Raw genomic sequence first — 22,562 nt, forward strand, 5'->3', positions numbered from 1 at the left:
ATGTAGAAATACTATTGTACAAGTACTGCTTTATAAGTTAGCATCAAGGTGTATCAAGTAGCAACAAGTAAAAGGACACAGGATAAAATATATGATAGTATTGATTTAACATGATTGATGCAATAATGTGTTTATTACTTTGAAATTGGTAAAGACGGTGCCGATTGTATTTATTTTGTATACAGTTTGTCAACAAGAAAGTATTCAAACTGTAAAAGTACATATACATCTTAAAAAAATTATTTGACGAACAAATCTAAAGGATCTGATTAACAAAATGATGTGAGAAATGTGAAAATTATGATGTGTTTTTATGTTCAAAAAACATTCCTGTGGTGAAGGAGAAATATCATCTCTTTGCATTGTTCTTGGTGGGGAACTAGCTTGTATTTGTATCTTGAAAACATAAACTATCAAATATGTGATTATCTTGGGATTATTAATGTGCTCTTCAAGCCATCACATTCTGACCAGTTCATATTTCTTGTGTATAAGCAGCAATATAGTTACTATGAATAGCATCTAGGTCATGTAATCGCATACCAGGAGAGCACTTTACATACTGGAACTACACATGGTAGGTTATGGAGATGAATGTGTTTTTATTGTGAATAAACCATTTGGAAGCCTGCTTAGCGCCGGTGGAAAGACTACAGCAGGATTCATTCGTCTACAGCGGCAATAAACCCACCACACGGGCCCCCTCGCAATAAAGCGGGATCTCATTACGTGTGACATTGAATATGATAAGTTGTGTACAAAGAAATGTGTTGTGTACTTCGTGATCGATCGGATGTCACCGAACAGAGAGGCTCGACAGAATCAACTCAGACTGCATTTAAGAATCAGACAAACAAGTTATACTGTGTGAGAATACGGACATTAAAACCGAGCAAATATCTCTGCTGAGTTTCCTGCTTACTCTAACACTGCCGCCCATCAACCTGCTGTGTGTGTGTGCGTGTGCGTGTGCGTGTGTGTGTGTGTGTGTGTGTGTGTGTGTGTGTGTGTGTGTGTGTGTGTGTGTGTGTGTGTGCGTGTGCGTGTGTGAAGAGATGGCAGAAGACAGATGGCATGTCAGCCTGCCCCCCCCCCTCTCTCCTGCTCAGGGAGCTGCACTCACCAGAGAAGTTCCTGGAGACGAGCATGGTGGTCAAAATGGCCCCCTGCGGAGGAAGAGGAGGAGACGAGGGTTACATAAAAATGCGGGACACTCTTTCAGACAAGCAATCCCTTTATGATAATATGGCCATTTTAAATGTTGTGTATAAATAAGCACCCACAAAAGCACTCTCTCAGGTCTGACTTGTAGCATTTTTTTGAATCTCTTTTGAATGAAATGCTGCAGAAGCACGAGGTAAAACATGCAAACAGAGAAAAATGGCCATTGTGTTTTCTTAATCTTCATTCGTTATGCATACATGTCATGAAATCAATCGAATTACCCATGAAACACTATGATGCTGTTGATGGGGAGATTACTGTCATATTAGATCAGAGTTACAGTAGTTCATGCCCTCGCTGTGGGACCAGGGGAAACGAAAAGCGTTTGCACAACCAACAAGGCCAACAACTAACATTTAGTGCAATTGTAACCAACTTTTCTGAACATCTGCAGAAAGACAATTGAAATGGAGGCTCGTTTCTCTCCACACTTATCCTCCATCTTCGCCTGGTGACTCCTAGTGTTTTCAATCTTCCTTTATTCAAACAATATGAACGAACACATTTCCAGGAGGCTTCACAGAATTTGAACTATTAAGCATTAAACAATAATACAAATGTAACCTCCTGCCATTCCTTGCTTTAAAAAGACGGCAGGAAAGAAAGCTACATTCCCTCTCTAATAACATTTCATTATGAAGCTGATGTGCAAGTGTCTCGGTGACGCATCACTCGTGATGATGATGATGATTATTAAAGCATCAAAAATACGTTTCAAAAGCCTGCCAGATGACAGGAAACACACCTCGTCCTCACTGCCACCATTTATATCTCATCTCTGTTCTCTCTCTCGCTCAATTCAACTTACATTATTGCCACGGTGAAATTACATTTTCCACTCCAGAACAAAATAGACGATCACGGAATGACAAGATCTCTCTCTGAGCGCGTGAGGTGCCAAAGCACTTCTTTTTGTAAATGTGGTCTCTGAATAAAACATCAATGTAAAAGTCCGAATGAGAGGAAGCTGTCACTTTCCCAGACCGAATCAACCAGTAATGCTGCATGCTGCATATCTGAAAGGGGCTTAAGGTAGATAAGATGGCACCCGTAAAACGATGAGATATTTGGGAGGATCTATAGATTCAGGATTGAGTGATGTTACTTGGTAACCAGAGGGAGATGCAGAGAAGGGAAAGACATCATGTTCACACCTTGAGTTTCCTCCTGGCGTTAAACTTCTTCAGGCACTCCACGGTCTCCTGTCTGTGCATCATAGAGGCCACTGTGGAGCGTTGCTGTGAGGACACAAGAGAGGAAGAGATAAAACATTAGAGGAGCGGCTCCGACAGTGACAGGTGTATGTGGGCAGGAGCTGTCGGAGACACTCGCTTCCCTGACGTCTGTTGGTGCTGAAGCTCTTTAGGGGACGACTTTCCGGCAAAATCGTGTGGGGGTATTTTCAAACTCTGCCTGCGGTGCCTCTTTAATAATAATAATAATAATTCCTTACATTTATTATAGCGCTTTTTCAATGACTCAAAGCGCTTTTACATATACACACATTACACATATATCATACATGCAATGGTCAGATACTGTGGACAATACCCACAGGAGCAAGTTCAGGTGAAGTGTCTTGCCCAAGGACACAACGGCCTGACGCAGTGGCGGCGGGAGCAGGTTTCGAACTGGAGTTCCCCAGCACTCCCCCTTGATCTAATGATCGGATGCACAGACCACTGCGCCACCCGTCTCTTTAGATACACCTGGCTTTGGCATGAAGACAGACTGTAGATACATTCAAACTGTTGACTGTTATAGGATTGATCACGGGCGAGTGGAGACACTTGCATAGCGTTTAAAAACACAGACTGGAAAAGGTCTGGTCAAACTCTTATTTTCTCTTCCTGGACTTTAACTGCACATTTTAGAGTCTCCCGGGTGTCTCCAAAAGCTGATGGTCCTGATACTCTTGAAGATGAAGAGCAAACAGAAGTGAGACAGGTTGCTCTTCTGCCCTCCTGGGTACTACATGTTTCAAGATAAGCTGACCCAGAATCTGCAAATATGAGAGATTGCATGTTTTGAAACAGATGGTGCCGATATCTGGCAGCTGGGGACGGATGTTCATAAACTTGCTTTTGGAGGATTTATAAATGACACATTTGTGTGAGTGTGAAACAGCGGCAATGAACGATTCTGGTCCGCAGGAACAGAGTGCGTCGTATACTTTTCTTCTTCTTTGCTTGAATAGCACGTAGCAGAAATAGAAACAGTGCAATTCAGACACGGAATGTATTGTTTACATTTTAAAATATCGTGCTCATTTCCAGGTTCATATGAGTATTTAGTGCCCCTACTGGGACATGTCTCATACTGCCTGTGCTGCAGCATCTCTTTTCACCCTCTGTCTGAAACCAGAGCCCAGTCTGCTCTGATTGGTTAGCTGGATGGCTCTGTGGTTGATCAACAGCTTAGAGATGTCCCGCCCCTTAGCCTATCATGTACACTGTGTTGGAGTGCTAGCCAATAGAAGCAGCATGGAGCTGCCAGTTTCCCAGGCTTTACAAAAACAAAAGTGACCCTCAATCATTCGTGTGATTTCTCTTTTGAATGTTGAGCTGATTACCTGATCTATTTCAATAAGTGCTCATTTTACATTTCTATTGCAATAACATTCAGCAATGTAGTTGAAAGAATACCTCTAAAAGAGCTTGTTCGAGGCATCAGCGTGTCAACATGTCAAGTGTTCCTATATGTACTTACGCAGACCCACGGGTGCTTCAGAGCCTCCTGGGCAGTGATTCTCTTGGCTGGGTTGATAGTCAGCATCTGGTTGATCAGATTTTTAGCCTCCGGAGTCACAGTGTCCCACTCTGGGGAGGGAAACTAAACACACACACCAATGCACGTCCACATATATTAGATATGAGCCACATCATGTTGGATTTACAGTGAGAGAAACAGAGGCAGGCTCACATCGTACGCTCCGGCTTTGATCTGCTGGTAGAGTTTGTGCTGGTCCTCGTCCCAGAACGGAGGGTATCCAACCAAAAGGATGTAGAGGATCACACCTACACAGCCAAAACACAACGTTTGTCTGAGTGACGAGAAGGAAAGCGAGGAGGCGGCGGCGGTTAGAAACACATCAACAAAGAGCTCACCACATGCCCAGATGTCTACTGGTTTACCATACGCCTCCTTCCTCAGCACCTCTGGGGACAAGTAGCCGGGAGTCCCCGCAAAACCTGCACAATAAACACAAACAAACATCAGGGTTTAGTTACAACACATTTTGACTTGGATTTCTATGAACCACAACTCAGGGTTTGTTTGATGCAGTTTCAAACCATCATTAAACCTCTTGTTTTAAAACAAGAAACATCACCACAATTGTCCCCAAACGTAACCATATGTTTGTTATTGTAACAGAGTTGTCATTTTAACCTTAAAGTTAAGCTAAACTTAACCAAGTTATGTTTGTGCCTCAATCGAACTTAAACTGTCACGTTATGAAAGGAAGTCCAAGACAATTAAATGTTGTCTTGCGAAACAAACATAAAAAACCAACAGCATTATGTTCTTGTTGTTTGGCGGACTTGTTTATCAGTCTTGATGTAGCTGTCCATGGTGCTGAACACATCAACCAATCGGTATTCTATACATTATAAATACTGAATAATTAACCATTTCCTGTTTGATTTGATATCATATAGGCTCCAGCAGCCCTTCACGATAGCCCTTTGATCTCTGAGGTGGTTTTATGGAGCTGTTTGATGGTATTTAAAGGAGAACACATTTGGTTGTTGGTGGCTTACTGGTTGCAAATGACAATCTGTAATACTTATTCAGGGCTGACCGTGTTGAGGTTTTTGATGAAGGGTTCAGATCATCTGTGCCAAAGTGAACTTCAGTTTAGATGTCACATGGTGTGCTGAACGCCTGGTTAACTGCAACATGTAGATGTAGGTCGCAGCAGCAGTGACAATAGCCGCATTCACACTGCGGTACTTTTCCCACAAAGGTTCATGCGAACTTAGTTCATGCGAACTCTTTAGTTCGCATGAACTAAGTACATATCGCGTTCAGACCGGAAAAAGTCCCTGGGGGTGGATTAGGCAAATGAAGCCGCTGACGTCACTTCTTCTTCTTCTGCTTTGGGTTTACTGGCAGGCCGCAAACCACTTCACGGCGTATACTGCCGCCCAAAGTCCCCGGCCGGAAGCCTTCCGAGTAAATCGCCAGAACGCCGACACCTCCTCATATCCACCGCTCCCATGTTTTATTTGGTGTTGCCATAAGTTAGTCTCTCTGCGTTTCTGCGCTGGGCTAATGCTAATAATGCTAATGCAAGGATAATAAAATGGCGGCTTCACACAACTTTTTGGGAGTTTTACGGGGCGTGGTTTGTAATCCGCCCAGCCAATCAGAAATATAGCTCTTTTCTCACAAAAGAGCCGCTCGAAAGTCCCTGCTAGAGAGCAGGGGGTAAAAAGGTTCGCATGAACTAATTTTAGTACCGGCTCTTTTTGGTGTGAACGCGATCATGAACTAAGTTCGCATGAACCTTTGTGGGAAAAGTACCTCAGTGTGAATGCGCCTATTGGGAGAATTTAATGCAAGCAGGTTCTCGTTGTCAAAGCTCTAAGTAAGCCATGTGTGGACTCTCACACAGCATAAAGGGGCCTTGCTAAATATGTAAACTGATGCGACACCATACCTGTCAGTGACGGGGAAACATGGTGATGATGAATCATGTCCAATGTACAAACTCCATAATCTCAATGTACTACTCACTAAAGACTTTACTTAAGAGTGTTTATTATGTAGTGAATAATAACTAAAAGCCAGTCCTTTGTTGTGCCATGTTGAGGATGTTTGAGGCAGCATCATTTACACAGTCTTAAAATCACTGCACTCAGTACATTATGAAATGGAGTTGAATGAAAAGTCAGAGCTTTCGGCTAGCCGCAGCAATATTACTAATTGATCCTCATATTGGCTCTGTCTCCAAAAGTCACTTAATGCACTTTATTACATCTGGCTGAAATCCATGTGTCCTTATCCTTGTTAGCGTTCTAAATCTGAAAATCAGCACAATGCAAAAAGGGTATAGAAAGTACACAGAGAGATGAGAACAAGAGGACAACAAGAGGAGGCAGAAATCCCTTCGTGTTTATAGACCGGAGGCCACGCTGACAAAAAGGATCAGAAGACGGTATGGATGAATGTTCCCGAGGAAGCCTACACTTATCGTCGCTGTCTTCAGAGTGACAGCGCTGCAGCACATCAGAGCTGTCACACAGACCTTCATCACAGGAGGAAGAGGAGGGACACAGACCGGCAGATGTTATTGCAGATTTTCTTTTAAGAGACACACTGCACCGTCCGTCTGTGATTCTCCATTCTACCATCTGTGGGTAGCAGGTACTTGTTCATCTATGATTCATTTAATGTTATCAAGAATGTCTTTAGAAAAGTGTTGGAGGTGCTCTTCATGATCACCATTTAGTTAGCTTTAGGAAAAAAGAGCTGGTGTCAAGATTCTTGTTTTGGTGATCAAGTACATTTACTCAAGTAGAGTACTTTTGGGGTATTTCACTAAGGTATTTATTTCTGTTTATTGAATTGAAGTTTATTTGCACCATTTGAAATACAAGCATAACAAATAGCAATGGATACAGTGCAGGAGGATCCAGAAAGCCCACCTAAATGCCACTAAACACAATTATATATAGAAAAATACATATATATTAAATAAATGTAAACATAATATGACTACATAATAGTGGTGGTAAACTTTTGGGTCATGACATAATACAAAAAACGAAAAACTAATAATACTTTATCCTTCTGCTCCACTATATCTAACCCTAAAAATTAATATTCTACTTTTTCAAATTTGTGTTAGGATTATCTTAATCAGCTACCAAACTCAATGTGATGTTTAAATTCAGAAGGCTTCACTTACATCATCGAGAAGCTGCTTTTAGCCGGACTCTGTTTGAACTCACAGAACCATTATTTAAAACAACTTCTTCAGTTTGACTTTTTGAATGTTTAAAAGTAACTAAGTCCACACGAGCACACTGCAGACGTGTGTGGTGTGTGTGTGTGTGTGTGTTGTGAGTGTTACATACCAAACCACGCCTGCTGCTCTCCTTGCACCTCGATAGCCAGTCCAAAGTCAGCCAGCTTCACCGCTGCGTTCTTACACTTGCTGGCCAGCAGCAGGTTCTCCGGCTGCACGAGAACAGTCACGTCAGCAAAACTCTCATTTTACAAATCACATTTCTTAAAAACATCATCCCAACACCTTCTAAATCTGGAATGTTCCAGAAGAAAGCAACCAGACAAAGAAGAGTCCTTATTCAGTGAGATAAAAGGATGCCAAAGAATAGCTGTTATTTGTAATTCCTCCCACACAGGAGCAAGGAAGTCTGACTGAAAGAGACACAACCTTTTTTTGTGTTTTTGCAGTCATTTGTTTACATCTTATGTAGTTGTTTTATTGTCTCAATGTCATTTGTTTGTAAGTCTGTGTGGTCATTTTGGGTCTGTAGGAACCGGGCTTGTCTTTGTGGTTCTTTAGCCTCTTATTGTTGTTTTGTATCTGGTGTCAGGTCGTTTTAGTGTTGAGTGTTCGTGCTGGTTTGAGTTGTTTTAAACTTCCGTGTAGCTTTTCTTTTGCAGACGTCTGATTGATTTCCAACAGACATGTGTCACTTCATTTGTTGGTTCCGCTCTACCATTTTCACATGAGAAAAGCAGAATTGAAAGTGTGACAAACCACTCGGATGCAACCAATTAAATCCAGATCAGAGGACTAAGAAAAACTAAAGATGCGGCTTACACAAATTCATAGCAACACTTTCACATACTCTAAAACCCACTCCGAGGCTGAGACGGACAGATGGGACTTAAAAACATTGTATAAGCCGTTTGTTTACTCGAGGAAGACCAAATACAGCTTGTCTTGTAGTCGGTCCTGCTCTGACGCCGATGTAAAAGCAATCTGACAAACAACACAGCTCCTTGTTTTGATAAGCAGTAAATGTTGACAGTGATTGATTTGTGCCGTTTCTTAATAATCAGTCCTCCACAGAGACAGCTGGATGTTGTGCTCCAGCTGCAGGGCGTTCATCACGTCACCCTCTGCTGGAGGATTTAAAAAAATACTTGACTGCTAGAGAGGAAGGGGAAGCTCCTTATGTCATCAAATCATGTCACATGAGAAGATGTACATCACGTCTCAGCACCAAATATTGAAATGTCCATTCGTGAAAGATGTGACAGTCCTTCTTTGTCAGGGTGCATGCCACTTTGGGACACATCGGTGAGTCTAATTAAAGGTGGGGTAGGTAAGTTTGAGAAACCGGCTCGAGATCGCTAGAATTTGAAAATACACAACCGGAGAAAATCTGCCACTTCCTTATAGAGCCCCTCCTCCAACACACACATGACCAATGAGGGCACGAGATAAGTTTGTGCCCCGATGGAAGGCTGACAGGCAGGTAGGCCAACCAATCCGTTTAGCCGGCCCGGCTAAACGGATTGGTTGTACTTTTTACAGTATTACGGAATTTACACATGACATTTTTTTTATGGATTTTTTGTCAAAGCACTTAAGATATTAATTGCTATCGGGATGTTAAGAGCAGTCCATGGAATATAACAAAAAGTGTATCTCGAGCCGGTTTCTGAAACTTATCTACCCCACCTTTAACGTCAGACAATCCACTAATGGGTTAATCGCTTCTTGTTGCAGCTCTTATCCTGGCTATTCTCAAAAGATGACTGACTTTTAAAACCCCTTCAAATGACTTAGAGAAAAAAAAGACTTAAAAACCTTTAAAAAGACTTAAAAATAAAGGGCTCCAGCTGGAACGAGTTGACATTTGTGTTTCAACTCTGAAGAGTCAGTGACAAGAAAAAGGACACTGTGTTGTTGCTCTTTTCTTTTCCTTTCTACAAAGACTGCGAGCTGCACACTTCATTTAATCAGGGGAGAACATCATTCCCATGCAGGAAGAAGGAGACAGTACATCTTCCCTTCTGTCTCTGCATCTAAAAGGAACACACTAACATACAGAACATGACACTGAGCATCACTTATCAATCTCTGGATATGAAGTGTCACTGTCTTTTCAGGTAAGTTGATAACTGATGAATAACTTTCAGCCATGAACAACTAATGAGAACAACAACATCTGTCTTCCATAACTTAACAAACCTCCACGAGGGAAGTAATCACAGCACAGCCTTCCCTGCAGCCTCCTCTGAGTGGGAAGCCTTTAATACACTTCAGCATAGTAATTGTGGAGCTCCCCAGAGTCTCAATGCAATAACATGTGAGCCGAGGTCAGTGTGGAGAGTCTCATAAAACATGCATATATGAGATGAACAGTAAAGCCTTCACATTAGAATAGCCTTGTTCTAAATGTGCCCCTTTTTAGAGATGGGAAAACACTTACAAATTGCACAAAGGCTGTAATATATATTTTCATATTCAAAGTTATTAATATTTTTACAAATGTAAACAGCTTACCTAATTCTAGTATTGATATTTTATTATACACTGTTCATCTCGTTCTTTTTAAAATCTTTTATATGTATTCGTGTGTCACCTCTTACATGTGCTATCCTTTGTTTTCATGAATATCCTCTTGTTCATGTTGCTGCTAAATAAAGGTTGATCTTATCTTATGTATTTAATGTGAACAAAGATATCAACACTTAATGAACTCGTAATATCGGCTTACAAACACCCTACAGTATGTGTGAGTGTGTTATTCAGTAATATCTTCATTTACACGGCAATTTTTTTTTTAATGTTGTTCAGAGCAATTACAAATGAATGATTGTAAAGTCACAGCATGTGTTCTTGATGAAGTCAGTCACAAGACATGTGTCCTGTCGAGGGGAGCGTTTCAAATGTATTATTAAGATTGAATGTAATTAGCACTGCTGCACATGTTATATATTTAATTTAATATGCCATTCTTGCACACTAAATGTAAATAATATCCTACTTTTATATTGTGTTAGCTGTAAATTGTCCCGATAGCATTTTATTTGTCATATAGTTTACAGCTTTTTATATTCACGGTCAACTTTTATATTATCACCTTTTCAGTTCTGTTTCATCTTCTATTTTGAGATGTTTACATTGTATAATTATTTATTTTCTATTTCTAATGATGTGCAATACTTTGTTTTACATACTGCTTCAACGAAAACATTTCCCAATTTGGGATCGATAAAGTCAATCTTATCTTATCCTATCTTTCTCTATCACGCCTGCAACTTGGAGCAATGCAATGAACCTCGAGAACAACTTAACAGCAGGCAGAGAAGCCCCGCCCCACAGTGAGGTCACGGTGTACCGACACACCCTGAAGTACACTTCTACATCACTGCGGTACGGTGAGAGCTTCAACATATGGAGTGAAAAACAAGGTTTTCAGCTGCTGTTAAGTTGCTCTTCCACTTACATTTCAATTCAAAACATTACCTTAATAGAATCGACACAGTATCGACACTTAAACGCATGCACAGACATTAGTTTCTGACACACAGGAAAGGCACAAACACATGCAGAGACATGCACGAACATGCTAGGTTTAAATACTGCACTTACCAGCTTTCAGAGTCTGGTACAACAGTGAGACGCACACAAATACAACTTCAAATCACTCTCAACACACACACACACACGCAGACACACACACACAACACACACACACACACACACACAACACACACACACACACACACACACACACACACACACACACACACACACACACACACACAGACACTTATACACACACACATCCCTGCAGGTCACTCACCTTGAGGTCTCTGTGTACCACCCCCATTTGATGGCAGTGGAGCACGGCCTCCACGATCTGCTGGATGCAATGACTGCACGCAAACAGCAGGGGGGGCAGGTTAGTCTGAGCACATTCACTCCCCCAACTGTCACATCCATGCAGGGGCAGCCACATCTCAATACAAGCCACACACACACACACACACACACACACACACACACACACACACACACACACACCACACACAACACACACACACACACACACACACACACACACACACACACACACACACACACACACACACACACACACACACACACACACACACACACACACACACACACACACCACACACACACACACACACACACACACACACACACACACACACACACACACACACACACACACAATCTCTCTCACACACTCACTGCACATTCACACCACCCAAAAAAAAGAAGAAATGTGAGAAGAGTGAAGCTGTCTGTCTGAGGGAGAAGGTGTGCAGTTATCTATTTTCTGTTTTTCAAGGGAGAGCCAGACATTAGTCAGGCAGGGTGGGAGTGAGCTGCGGCACCATGTGGGAGGCACTGTGTCTAACCTGCACTTTTCCCTGTGTGAGTTATTCAGGATCAGTGACAACACATTTAAGCAGGTTTCCGAGCATTTCAAGTTCACCGCTGACACTGCTGCTTTTACTCTCTCTCTCTCTCTCTCTCTCTCTCTCTCTCTCTCTCTCTCTCTCTCTCTCTCTCTCTCTCTCTCTCTCTCTCTCTCTCTCTCTCTCTCACAATTCTAGTTCAGGCCGTCTTAAATAGTGCAACAAGAGTCCCAAAGCAAAGAACCTGGAGACGGGCAGACGCGCAATAAGAGTCAGACAGCAGGCACAGGCATTTTAAAATCACAGGCAGGAATAACACAAGCATGGAGGCAACCCTTGCACAATGAGACACGCGCACACACACACCTTGAGGTCCCTGTGCACTATTTCATGTTGGTGGGTGTAAGACACACTGTCTAAGATCTGATGGATACAGTGACTGCGGAGACAAAACAACAGGGTGAGGAGCAGATAGGAGGGAACACAGGAAGGAAAGGAAGCACAGGAGACAGTTAAACAGGGAACATCTGACAGCAGGAGGTTGTTTCCAGGAACAGACATGTATACGGTCAGTTCACCAAAATAACACAGATATCTTATTCAGATTGTTTAGATGTAGTTTTACGAAGATTTGAAAGCATTTTCTCAACATGGCACCAAGCATTGGCAGCATGCCAGAACTGTTCCAATGCCTGCTTTTATTATCGTGTCGGATGCAGTACAGGTTTATTTCCCATCAGATTCGACTCATCACATTTCAACTCATTTCTGTATGACTGCAGTTGAAGCACTTCAATGAAAAATGCTATGTCTTTCAAAGTAAATATAAACCACCACGCTAACTATTGTAATTAGCATGCAACACTCGGTGCAGCTGAGGCTGATGGGAATGAATCTAATTTTCTACTACTACTTAATTTATACCAAATACTTAATTTATACCTAATCAAATTTAAATTGTGACCTGGCATGAAGTTAAAGTTCCATCAAAGATGTATAACTCGTGCTGAGGATGTCTGAACGAAATGGCATGGCAATCTTTTCAATTGTTTCCTCCAAACCAAGAAACCAAGAAAGACAACCTCATCGTGGCATGGGCTGAAAGTCAGGTGATCCCAGGTTAGTAGGTTTTGAACATGTACACACATTTTTATGGTTATTCATCTGATTAAGTCTTAACCAAGTAAATTATCGACATTATCTCGAGCTGCTTTTGCTAAATACTCAACTCAGCAGGTGCCTGCTACTCTCAATAATCCACAGACTTTACCGTCAACAGTTTTATTGTAACTACTTAACACTGAATAAATAGTCCCTTGGGATTATCCCGAATGATTGGGACACTAATGTGGAAAGGCACGCTGCTGCCAGTGCTAAGAAACGTTGTTTTATTGCTGTGAGTCGCACACACTAAACGACACACTCCTCCACAGTATTGGCATGCAGGCAGACGTCTAAGGGACACACATCTCAAAACCTGGGCGCATAAGACCAGAACTCTGCATATGGCGCGATACTAACGGGGAGAAAATATGTTTTATGTCATTTGGGTGAACCTGCCCTTTAACGGGGTGGAGAAAGGAGGGAAGGGACGGAGTGACGGGTGCAGATGGAGTACAGAGAGGAAACTGTCAGTGAGATACTGCCGTGCTAATCACACACCCACACACAAACACATTGAGTGACACACACACACACACACACACACACACACACACACACACACACACACACACACACACACACACACACACACACACACACACACACACGTAATTTATGCAAAGAAACAAGGAAGATGAGAGGGGCAAAAAGAAAATAATCAGGAATGTAGAGTACAGAGGAGAAAACATAGATACTTAACACATTTAAGATGATTATCAGGGCTCTTGTGTTAGTGTGGTTGCATAGCGCCCTACTTTTACACTGGAAATGTAGTGTGTACTGTAAACACTGATGAATGGTGAACTGGTGAATACAAACAACAGTGCTGGTGTCAGTGTTATTCATCAAACATCAATTAAGTTTCATTTTTAATCTTCAATATCCTTTCAATTCACTTCAATTGATTTCAGGCTTTCATTAAAGAGTTAAAAACTCTCTGCGTTGTGGATTTGCGAGTTTTGTACCAACAATAAATACTATTTCTAAGTTGGTTTTGAACTGTACTGTTAAAGTATATTCACACTGGTAAAGTAACACATCATATGTTTTCTATGCAGTAAAGTAACTAAGTAGATTTACAAAGTACTGTAATTAAGTACAATTTGGAAGTACTTGTACTTTACTTGAGTATTTAAATGTTTTGCTACTTTCTACTTCACGACAAGTCAGACGTTTACTACAGTAAAATATCTGAATAATTGACATGAAAAAAAGCCTGGAACTAAACTATGCTTTTTATCATTTTTGCAACAAGTGAAAAGTTAATTGATAAAGACAGATGAAGGCAATTCTTAAAATAAATGAACCAACACCTGTTCGACTGATATTCCCTGGAGTCCACTAAAAAACTGAAACATGATTTAGTCAAATGAATTCAACGGAGATGGCGGAGATGTTCTTTGCAAATGCATTTTCCTGTGGAGGTTTGGTGGTTATTATCATGGTTTACAACCTATGCTGCATAATGTGTATGTAGACAGAACTACATTAAAACTCTAAAGCCCTACATAGGACAACAGATGGGGTGATAAAAAGGAGAAGATGGATGAGGAGTGAGATTTTATTATTATGCAAAAAGAGCCTCAACATCTTTTCCTCTTTTTACTGCATCTCTCTTTCTCTCCTTTTAACATTTCCATCCCCTCCGCCCCTTCTCTCTGTTGCCTCCACAAACCGCCTCCACAGTCAAATTGATTTAAGTCTACTTCCTGGGGGGGGGGGGGGTTGCGGCGTGGGTGTGTGTGCATTTTGTGCATGCATGTTTCCCCTCTGACTGTAAATTCAGACTCTGGGGAAAAAACTCCAACCTCCATATCTATTCAGTCCACAGGAAAATGCGCATCGAGGTATTATCCATCTGAACTAGAAGACTGAATACGCCAACAAAAAAAGTGTCACAATTGTTTAATGAGAGGAGCCGAAATCTCAGGGCTGCGGGAGGACTGCAGAGGCAGAACACATGAAGGGGGGGGGGGGGGAGAAGGGGAGACAGGGGGAGACATGAGAGTCGTCGGGTGTTTGGTGTGTACCTGGCATCTGCTTCACTGTAGTACTCTCTCGCCACAATGTCCTCAAAAAGCTCCCCGCCTGTCACCCTGAGAAATGTAAAGAATGCGGTTAAAAACGGCAGATTACATACATGCTTGCACACACACACACACACACACACACACACACACACACACACACACACACACACACACACACACACACACACACACACACACACACACACACACACACACACACACACACACACACACACACACACACACACACACACACACAGGAGGGGGATGTCCTCATTAGGGGGAAACCCCGGCTGCAGGATTCACTCTGACTGGGTTGCCATGGAGACTGGCTCCAGTGCGGGGGAGTTTGTGTGTGTGTGTGTGTGTGTGTGTGTGTGTGTGTGTGTGTGTGTGTGTGTGTGTGTGTGTGTGTGTGTGTGTGTGTGTGTGTGTGTGTGTGTGTGTGTGTGTGTATAAGCCGCAAGGATGGAGGTAGGGAGGGGGGGGAGCGGTGGACTGTTATGTAATGGGGGGAACTGCCTTGGAAGCGAGGAGGGGATGAGGAGGGGTAAAGAAGAAGAAGAAGAAGAAGAAGAAGAAGAAGAAGAAGAAGAAGAAGAAGAAGAAGAAGAAGAAGAAGAAGAAGAAGAAGAAGAAGAAGAAGAAGAAGAAGAAGAAGAAGAAGAAGAAGAAGAACGAGGAATGCGGATTTAAAGAAATAAGTAAAGAGGAGACAGATGCAGCAAGGGTGAGAGGAAGGGAGTGTAAAATGAAGCACCAGGGTAGAGGAAGGAGGAGGAGGAGGAGGAGGAGAGCAGTACAGCAGAGAAAGAGAAGAAGAAGAAGAGGCTGGGAGGAGGAAGGCAGGAAGGACATAAGGAGAGAGGAAAGAACTCACAGGTCGAAGAGGAGATAGTGGAAGCCTTCCTCCGAGATGCTGTCATGGAGACGAACTGCAGCAGGGCAGAGAGAAACAGACATTACAGATTAAAGAGGATGCATTATTATGTCTGTGTTCACCTTCATTTTGTCATGGTGCCTCTACGGTGACGTGACTCCATGCTTTAATGTTCAAAAAGCTATTTATTTTTCTCATACTGCCTGTCTTTTCACCCTCTGTCTGAAACCAGGGCCCAGTCAATGTGGCAAAAAAAACACTGTACATTGTATAGTGTATATATATAAATATAACCCACTACACTACAGGAAAGAGAGAACCCCCAAAAAGCACAATAGGGCCCCTTTAAGGCATCAAATAATCATATCCTTTTCTCTAGGAATGATTCATCCTCCTATCTTTTGATGAAATGCTCATTTAGCCATAAAGGACAGTATGGAGAGATTCTAGATGTGTCTTTGGAGTAGAAAACAAAGCAAAGACCAAAGCAAGTGATGCACAACTGGGAACCCCTGGATCATCGGGGAAGAGATGCCGACCAATGGTGAATGGTGCTGATAAAACATGCTGTGTGGGAAGGTTTGAATGGAGAAGCAGCAGCACTGCATAACTCGTCATGTTGTGGTGTAGTTCTTCTTTTGTTTTCAGCTTGAGTATGTTGTTGTCTTTCAGAAAGCAAGGTTAAGCAAACTATACAAAAAGTATTAATACCAGCTTATTTGTACAAAAGGGAAAATAGCTGTATCAGTCTCCTGCTTGTATTATTTACAAACTCCTAATGCAGATAATTATTTGATTGAGTAGTTTCATTGCAGGATAGTGACAGAAAACAAACATTGAACGTGCAGTTTACTTATTGAATTGATCAGTGATTTATCGAGTGCCATCTTGTCTTGCTTTGTCTTCAAGGGTCATACGGTCAAAAAGAGCCACTAATCTGATCTGGTGTTTTCTTTAAGGAGGCAGCACTTCAAATAGAATACTTACCGATGTTGGAGTGCTTGAGCAATCTGCAGATCCTGGCTTCTCTCTCCAGTTTCTGATGATCTACAAGAGAGGCAGACTTTAGGATGAGAAACATCTCAAATGTATATCTGCAAACGGACATTACAAGAGACGACAGACGCTAATGGTTTCTTTACAAAAGTGTCAATGATATCAAATACTCTATATTGTAATGGAACTAACTTTAAGTGTGTACTGACATTGAAACGGTAACTTTCTCAAGGTGTCTGGCAAGGGTGATGAAAAACACAACACACACAGACACCCCCACACACATGACCTTCATACACAGATGCCCTCAGCCTAGGGGCTACATTTGTCCCAGATGCCCATTTAACCTCTCATTCCAGAAAGAGGAGAGGAGAGGAGGAAGGAGAGGAGGAGAGATCAGAGGAGATGAAATGATGATATGATGAGAGTTTTAGGAGGAAAAGGCAGCAAGAGGAAATAATATGAATGGTAACAAAAAAGAAATGTACGAAGTGGATGAAATGAGATAAAGGAACATTGATAGTAGAAGAAAGGAAATGAGGAGAAGAGGAAGACGAGTTGAGGTGACAAGGTGAGAGGTGAAAGACAAGCGATGAGGAAACAACACTTATATGAGAGGATACATGGGAGTGGAGGAAACAAGGGAACAGGTGAGGAAAACATGTGTGTAGGTGTACAGTAGGAAAAGAGCAGAGGAGAGGAGAGGAAGCCAAATAAAATGTAACAGTGCGGAGAGGAAAGGAAAGGAGAGAAGGAAACAAAACTGAGGGAAAAGGAGGAAGGGTGGCAGGTTGAGTGGAGTGCTGATGTTAAATGAGTTTGATCCAAGTGTCCTCTGCCTGGTTTCTATTTGATTGACAGCTCTACAACGATTACTGCAGGTCAGACACAGACCTCAGATCAGTGTCAAGCTCAAATGATTGAGTGATCCGACCTCAAAGGACGAAACAGAGAGGCAAGAGACAAGCTTATTAAAAAGGTGGTGAGACTGAAGCTACCACCTGCAATCTCATTTCTTTTCTGTAATTACATCATTGTTGTAGAGGATTTCTGGGGCACCTTTTTTATAGTATTTGATCAGAATTATAATGGGAGACAAAGACAGGATGACATAACGTCTAAATAGCTGCAAATAGCATTATAAAGAGACACTGTTTGCACATTCTGTCACAATCAACACAACAATATAATAGAGATCAAGTTCAAACTCAAGATGTTATCCTGAGTAATTACATTTCTGACGTCCTTTTAAATGCTCAGATCGTTTGTCTGTTGTGGATTTATCCGACTGAAACTGTTATCTTCATCTCTATTTCCTTTTCTCTCGTTCTCTCGGAGGAACAGACGTGGAGACTTCACACACTGGAATCAAACACTTGCTAAAATATGCGAATGTGAGCTAGATCTAGGACATACACACACATACAAATCAGTACGAAAACACCCATCATGCCTCTCTGCTTCTTCATATCCTTGACGAGCCACTGGAAGAAAAAAAACTCAACACGTGTTACAGCTCTGTTAATGACTTCCTCTCACCTCTGGCCGAGAGCTTTTTGGTGTTGATGATTTTGGCGGCATACTCTTGGCCTGAACAGAGTTTGACACAGCGGCGCACCACTGAAAAGGCTCCCCTGGGAAACAAAGACAGGGGACAAGAAGAAGCGACGGGTCAGCAGCCATTTACGCTTTGTCAGCATCAAACGGGCATCTCGGCTATCAGATTGACCTCCTCGTTGTCCTGGACTTCTCTCTGCCTTCAAATCACTCTGATCTGCATGCATGACATACACGAATCTGGGTTGTAGGCAGCAGTAGAAAAGAAGCCAGTGGTGGAATAAATACTCAGATATTTTTCGTCAATGTAGTAATACTATACTGTAGAAATACTCTGTTACCAGTCCAAATCCTGCATTCAATTCAATGTAAAAGAACAAAAGCTATCAAAACGTACACAGTTGCATCTTGTAAAGGTTGAACCCATTTTATTATATACTAGTATGTTTCTTAACATATAATAAAACATCATCATTTATCAGTTGTCTCAATCTGAAGCTACCTATCAAAAAGTAAAATCCACAAAATTATAAACATAACATGAAAATACACAAGTATAGTAGAAGTACTTCGAAATGTTACTTAACATAAGTAATCGAATGTACATGAATTCCACCACTGCTAGTCCCCATTGCTGGAGAAGCAACTTACTTTTAAAATTACATTTTACACAACAATCATGTACAGGATTTCTCATGTTATGCTAGCTTGCCAAGAAATAGGTGTAGAACCGGTTATAAAATTAAAATAAAGGTTATAATCTACAAAACTTCAAATTCTGTTCAGTTTGACCAGAAAGCTTTATGTTAAGTAAGTAAGTAAGTAAAACTTTATTTATATAGCACCCTTCTCAACACGGATGTACAAAGTGCTTTACAGTACAGTACACAGGACACAATACAACTATAAAATGTAGAATAAAAGGCATAAAATGTTCTGATCAGTGATGCTAATCAGCCGCTCCACTTCAAGAAAGAAAACAGAAAGTAAAAGCTGGAAGCCTCTGCTCCATAAAATCAATGTTGTGTCCAATAATGGGCTGCCAACACGCATCTCTTCCTAGCTTGGCACTAGGCTTTCGAAATTTAATTTTCACATAATTTATTCTGATTCAAATGTAAAGAAATATTACTAAATCAGAAGCTAACAAGCCATGTTTGCTGCGATGTACGATAGCTACTGTACTTGGTTATTAGAGGAGCTGAATTTACATTAATGTTAAATGCCAAAACCAAATTCCCAAAGATACAAGAAAAATATGCAGCATAAATACAGTGCGGTACTTTCTTTTGCTGTTGAAACTCTTAACATCCATTCAACAGTGCACCCTGATGTCAAAGTATTCTTCTTCTCCTCATGACTCAGACTTACATATAATAATCTTTGAGGTGAGTAATATCAAACAGCATGAACTCGAAGAAGAAGAAGAAGAAGAAGCCCTGAGGAGAAGAACTGTAAGTGTGCTTATGGAGGGTTTTTAGGGACACATTTCCTCATCAAATCAAAAGGAGACAAACAGAAATAACCACCTCTGTCACTTGTCAGAGCTAATTTTACCTCACCTCAGTATTGTTACGCAATGAAACACACTCCCCTCAGAGCCCCTGCCTCTCTCCAACGTGAATACATTATCAGGAGGCCGGGTGACTAAGCATGACACTCGCTAACACTGCTGCCGTGTGCTGGGAGAGATGCTCCGGCATGACAGGTGACCTGCAGGTGGGAGTCAGGGGGGTCTGCATCAGACTCTAACAACTCTCTGATTTAGACTCTTTAAGCCTTTTTTATTGGTAAATGACAAACCATGTGGTGGCCATAAATGAAAGAGAATATGTGTAATATCCAGAAAAAAATGATATCTATCAGAGATGAGAGAGGGAGATTATGTTTGATCTTGAAAACTAATATAATAATAAGCTGTTCTCATTTCACAATGTAGCTGTTACATGGGGTTGACATCTCAAGACAAAGACAACTGAGTACTGTAATTTAGGATAATTATATCAAGTTTGAGTCATAGCATATATTATGTTAATAATTGTCAGTCTATCTGATTTATAATTATGCAACATACTATTTTACGTCTCGTATTGTTGCTGAAAGATCTTGGTACAGTAGCAAAGCCTCAATTGATTCAATACATCCTTCAAGATGCTTTGAATTTGATTGGCAGATTACAGCTTTAGCAATTAGCCGAGTAATGGCAGCTCTACCAAGTCAGAGTGAATTATCTGTCTCTTTAGCGGCTAAAAGCTCCACTATGTTCCTCCTTAATCTTTCAATGTGTCTGTCTGCTGAGCAGGTAGTGTGCATTACACAGGCCTTTTTCTCTCAAAGTGACGCTCTGAGATCAGGGAGAGTGAACCAGAACGCTAAAGCTGCTTCTTTGGCCTCAAAGTGACCAAGTATACATATCCATTTTTTTGCAGGTTATAAATGTCTATAATGAGTCTGACAAACATTGCAGCGCTGACTTGGTGGAGTTGTAAGAATACATTTACCATATTGATTAAAATCCAAATATTCCAAATGTACATGTAACCCATGTTTTTATCATCAAGAAACAGAGAACATGTTAACAATTAGTCAGCTGGAACTAGAGCTTTTTTCTTAATAAATGACTAATTAACCAATTAACCAAAATAATTGCTGATTGGTTTTTCGGTAAATCGCCTAATCATTACTTCAATTGTAACACAAGCCCACACCCTGACTCTTAACACTTATCTCAACATCCTTCTGTGTTAACATCTGCATTACACAAACACACACGCACACGCACGCACGCACACACACACAATAAAAAGGGAGAGCACCAGCAAATGAGTAATGAGGTTCCGTTATCAGTGAGGGCAGCTGCTGCTGCTACAGCATCTCCATTGTCTTTAACTTATCACATCTGAAACAAACACACACACACACACACACACACACACACACACACACACACACACACACACACACACACACACACACACACACACACACACACACACACACACACACACACACACACACACACACACACACACACACACACACACACACACACACACCACACACACACACAGAGATCTCAGCTTTCACTAAAGACCAGTAAGCAGAAACTGAAGCGTCCACACTGGAGCTGAAAGTACCCGGCGCTGAGCTGTGGAATACATGTTCCTGTGAGGCAGAGAGATCCTCTCTACCCACGCACAGCCTGACAGAGACATGGAGTCCACTTCGCATCCACCCACTGTGGCACCCATCGCCTCTCCAGTCTCTCTCAATTTGTCTGCATGCTATTAGGGGCCACACATCAATACATATCTCAATTTCTCTCCTTTCTTTATCACAGGATCATTAGATTATCAGAGCAGGCAGCAGCAGTCCTATTCTCTGACTTCTCCTCTAAGCTTGGTGCCACTGTGATTAAAGCCAGCTGATGATGAGGCAGCTTAATACCGACACATCAGCTCCTTCCTGATATTAGGCTTATTTGTCCCAAATTTGAGCCCTTGGGCACTGAGGGGAGGAGGGGGGAGGGGGGTGTTCCCAGAAGTGTCCCCTTCAGCGCATCCTCATGCACAATCCAAATATCTGCCTTTAAAGAAGCCTTTTGAGGTCAAACATAAATAATAAAAAAGTCATGCATTGAGATATCATCATAATTTAAGGTTTTTGGAGATGTATAGGAGAGCTCCGGACCAGCGTGCGTTTTGTTGTGAAGGGATGGAGCCGCATCCATCCCCGCAGATGTGCAGGGCTCCATCCCTCACGGTCAGGCTGCATGCAGGAGACTCAGAAAAAAGCGTAATGGAAACAGCGGCTTACTTGCCAAGCTCCTCGTAAAGCTGGAATTCGTCTGTAAAACGCGTACAAGTAGTGGCTGCCATGATGTCTCCCCTCCTCGGACGGGTGCGGGTGCTCAGTCCGAAATGCACGATGTGTCGCTGCGGAAGGGAGGATCTCAGCTCTCAGGCTCCGCCCACCTCAAACCTCCGGACGGCTGAGTGGTTCAGCTGCAGCCTGGCACACACACACTCACACACAGCCTGGCTCGATGGGTTGGCACGGCACTGGCAGTGAGCTCTGAGGAAAGACTCTTTAAACTGGAAATGTGAGCTCAACACATGACGTGTTCCTCTGGGTGGAGAAAAAGGGAAATGTACAAATCAAAATCAAAGGCAGATTTAATGCCATTTGATTACCGGAGGTGGGATGCAACTAAGTATTTACTCAAGTGTACCAAAGTATTTATATTGTATGCTACTTTGTACTTCTACTCAATTTAAAAGGGCAAATAATGTCATTTTACTCCACTACATTTATTTAACAGCTTCAGC

The 22,562-nt window shown here is 41.8% G+C and overlaps 1 protein-coding gene across 2 annotated transcripts in view; it reads right to left on the reverse strand.

Moving 5' to 3' along the window:
- LOC117456043 (calcium/calmodulin-dependent protein kinase type II subunit beta) overlaps positions 1 to 22,291 on the reverse strand; it is a 41,632-nt gene extending 19,341 nt beyond the window's left edge. For both annotated transcript variants that reach the window (XM_034095761.2, XM_034095760.2), the window contains exons 1-12: positions 22,051 to 22,291; positions 18,217 to 18,311; positions 16,669 to 16,728; positions 15,682 to 15,736; positions 14,802 to 14,867; positions 11,022 to 11,094; positions 7,308 to 7,410; positions 4,332 to 4,415; positions 4,147 to 4,241; positions 3,934 to 4,056; positions 2,379 to 2,462; positions 1,124 to 1,166 (exon numbers count right to left, since the gene is read on the reverse strand). In XM_034095761.2, the coding sequence (XP_033951652.1) occupies positions 1,124 to 1,166; positions 2,379 to 2,462; positions 3,934 to 4,056; positions 4,147 to 4,241; positions 4,332 to 4,415; positions 7,308 to 7,410; positions 11,022 to 11,094; positions 14,802 to 14,867; positions 15,682 to 15,736; positions 16,669 to 16,728; positions 18,217 to 18,311; positions 22,051 to 22,112 (943 nt within the window). In that variant the 5' untranslated portion in view covers positions 22,113 to 22,291. The remainder of the gene's footprint in view (positions 1 to 1,123; positions 1,167 to 2,378; positions 2,463 to 3,933; positions 4,057 to 4,146; positions 4,242 to 4,331; positions 4,416 to 7,307; positions 7,411 to 11,021; positions 11,095 to 14,801; positions 14,868 to 15,681; positions 15,737 to 16,668; positions 16,729 to 18,216; positions 18,312 to 22,050) is intronic.
- Positions 22,292 to 22,562: the final 271 nt, after the last annotated feature.

This window comes from Pseudochaenichthys georgianus, chromosome 12, assembly GCF_902827115.2.
Source record: "Pseudochaenichthys georgianus chromosome 12, fPseGeo1.2, whole genome shotgun sequence".
In the NCBI taxonomy this organism is placed as follows: domain Eukaryota; kingdom Metazoa; phylum Chordata; class Actinopteri; order Perciformes; family Channichthyidae; genus Pseudochaenichthys; species Pseudochaenichthys georgianus.